Consider the following 2412-nt stretch of genomic DNA (forward strand, 5'->3'; position numbering starts at 1 on the left):
GGGACAGACCCTCGAGCTTAAGGAAAAAGGGAATAACCAGGGGATGGCAAGTCATTACAAACCCGGCATATGAGAACGGAAGCATCTTTGCGTTTAAAAATAAACAGGAAAATGTGCAATGTGTCTCTCTCTTTTCTGACATATTTCACAGTGCGATCCAGCTAGTTAATGAATAGGCATTTTTTTAAAGTGGAGCTTTCAAAAGGAAGAGAAGATCTACAGATAATGCCATTGATCCGGCAGGAGGAGAAAATCTCTACAACAAAGGGGCTTTCCTATAAATCTGGACCAAACTTCTTGGACCCTCCTACCAGCAGAAAATGAAAGAGTCAAGAGTTGATCCCACTTGGTCCCAGAGAAAGAGAAGGCTATTGGGTGTAAAATCACAGGCTGGTTAGCACTTCTGAGTTAGAGCCGTCTTTAAGAAAGAGTAATTCCAATTTTGTTCTGTCGCAAAAGAGAAGGAAGCAGCAAAAAGCCCTGCAGGCAGTAGGACCACAACGAAGCTGTTAAATTCTGGCATCAGCTTGGTGCAGGGCTATGTCAGGGCAATTAGAGCTGCACCATGCTGCACTGTGCAGTACCACTGTCAGCCTTAATCTGCGCGCTGATGGGCAGCACGAAATCCAAGTTACAGCCCACAGGAAGCACAACCAGTGAACCCATATTGCTTTGACAGTTGCACTCATCTAGAAATAATGCAAAACGCTATTTAGATGTATACATCACGACCCTGTGCTCTAGGAAGAAAACAATCTAATGAGGGGCTGGGAGACTGCTTGCAGAAAACAAGCAGCGAAGAGGTTGGTGGTGTTTTGTTGTTTTGTTTTTGTCGTGGTTTTTCTTTTTTTTCCTCCCCTCCTTTTACAATTCTTCGTATTTTATCCTGTTGGAGCGCCGCGTTGGGGTTGGTTTCACTGAGCTGTTCTTCGCCTCCACCGCCTCCCTGAAGAACTTGAAAATAGACAGAAAACTCTTCCAGGAAGTTAGTTCATGGCGCTCTGTACCTGCAAAATACAAAGGTGACAGTTTGACTCGGGGGTCGTCTCGCTGCTGCCGGCCCCGCTCGCAGGGGTGTTGATGCAAAACCCGGGCAGGCCATACAACCGCTGGCAGCTGGGCCGGGGGGAGCCCGGGGCGGGGGGGGGGGTCAGAGCGGCCCTGCTGCTGAGCTTGGGGGCAGCTGGGCAGGAACAACCGTGCACACACACACAGAGACACGCAGACAGACGTCCACATGCATGGCCACATGGATGAGAGCTCCTGAACGCATCCCGGGCCTGGGAAAAGTGAGACCCCTCTGAAGCACCCTGCTGAGTACGGCTTCGTTAAAGCACCTCACCTGTTCTGCCTGACTTGGAAAAGAAAGTGTCTGCTTTCCAGGGCCGGTGTACTTTGTATTATTTCTTTTTCATTTTACATCGCTTTTAGCCTGATACATGCATTTTTAACCGAAAGAGAACACCTGACCTGAACAACAACCGATGCATCACGAAGGCATCCTTCGTGCACCCTCTCCCAACAAGCCCATACACGATATTGAGGCAGTAAAGTGGACCTTTCCTGCTTATCTCTTCCCTCTGCATACAGATTCTCCTCTATCTCTTCCTTTTTGGTGGGCGCTTCTATTGTTCTACAAGTGTCTCCTCCAATGCATGGCGCATTTGCTTTATTTAAACAAAAAACACCCCACAACAACCCCCAAAACAAAACCAAGACGATGGAGATAGGGAACCAAGGGCTGTGAAAGAGTTGGGACCTCTTCCTGGGTAACCCAATTATGCGGAGATGCTGCCTGGAAGTCTCTGGATCCTGGGCCTCCGTTTGATACTTTAACATTGTTAATGATAATTCTTTAGTCTGTAATAGTAGGTCATTGCTATGGTTACTCTACAATGGTGCAACACTTCGCTTTCCCCTTCAGCTATTCGCTGAGACCCGGTAACCACATTTGTTGCCTAGCAACAGTTTTGTGACAGTATCACAATCTGGGGGTGACAACAATGAAGGACACGGTGGCCGTGGCCTGCTCGGCGGAGAGGGATGCCGCGCGGGGCGGCCGATGGTCCCTGGGGGACGTGGGGCAGCTGACGGTCCCCGGGGACGTGGGGAGGTCGCCCTGGAGGGATGCTTTGGCATGGCGCTGCCCGCACGCCCACCTTTACGTCCCTGCCGGGACCCTCACCCCCGTGTACCCATCCTTGCTGCGTCCTTGGTGGCTCCACGCACGCCGTTCCCTCCAGAAAGTCTTTGATGGAGGCGCTACCCGTCACGTCTCCCTCCCCCGCTCACTCACAGGCAGCCATCAGACAAGCTCCTCCAAAAAAGCCCTCTACAGAAAGACACCACTTCCCACACAAAGAGAAGATTTTGTACAAAGAGGATCCACGTCACGCGCACACACAGATTCCG

The 2412-nt window shown here is 50.6% G+C and overlaps 1 protein-coding gene across 1 annotated transcript in view; it reads right to left on the reverse strand.

The window, feature by feature from the left end:
• Positions 1–135: 135 nt before the first annotated feature.
• FAM172A (family with sequence similarity 172, member A) overlaps positions 136–2412 on the reverse strand; it is a 258727-nt gene continuing 256450 nt past the window's right edge. Inside the window, exon 10 of the mRNA XM_009330306.1 lies at positions 136–1007. Coding sequence (XP_009328581.1) covers positions 865–1007 — 143 coding nt within the window. The 3' untranslated portion in view covers positions 136–864. The remainder of the gene's footprint in view (positions 1008–2412) is intronic.

Source organism: Pygoscelis adeliae, unplaced genomic scaffold (genome assembly GCF_000699105.1).
Source record: "Pygoscelis adeliae isolate BGI_AS28 unplaced genomic scaffold, ASM69910v1 Scaffold178, whole genome shotgun sequence".
Classification (NCBI taxonomy): Eukaryota; Metazoa; Chordata; class Aves; order Sphenisciformes; family Spheniscidae; genus Pygoscelis; species Pygoscelis adeliae.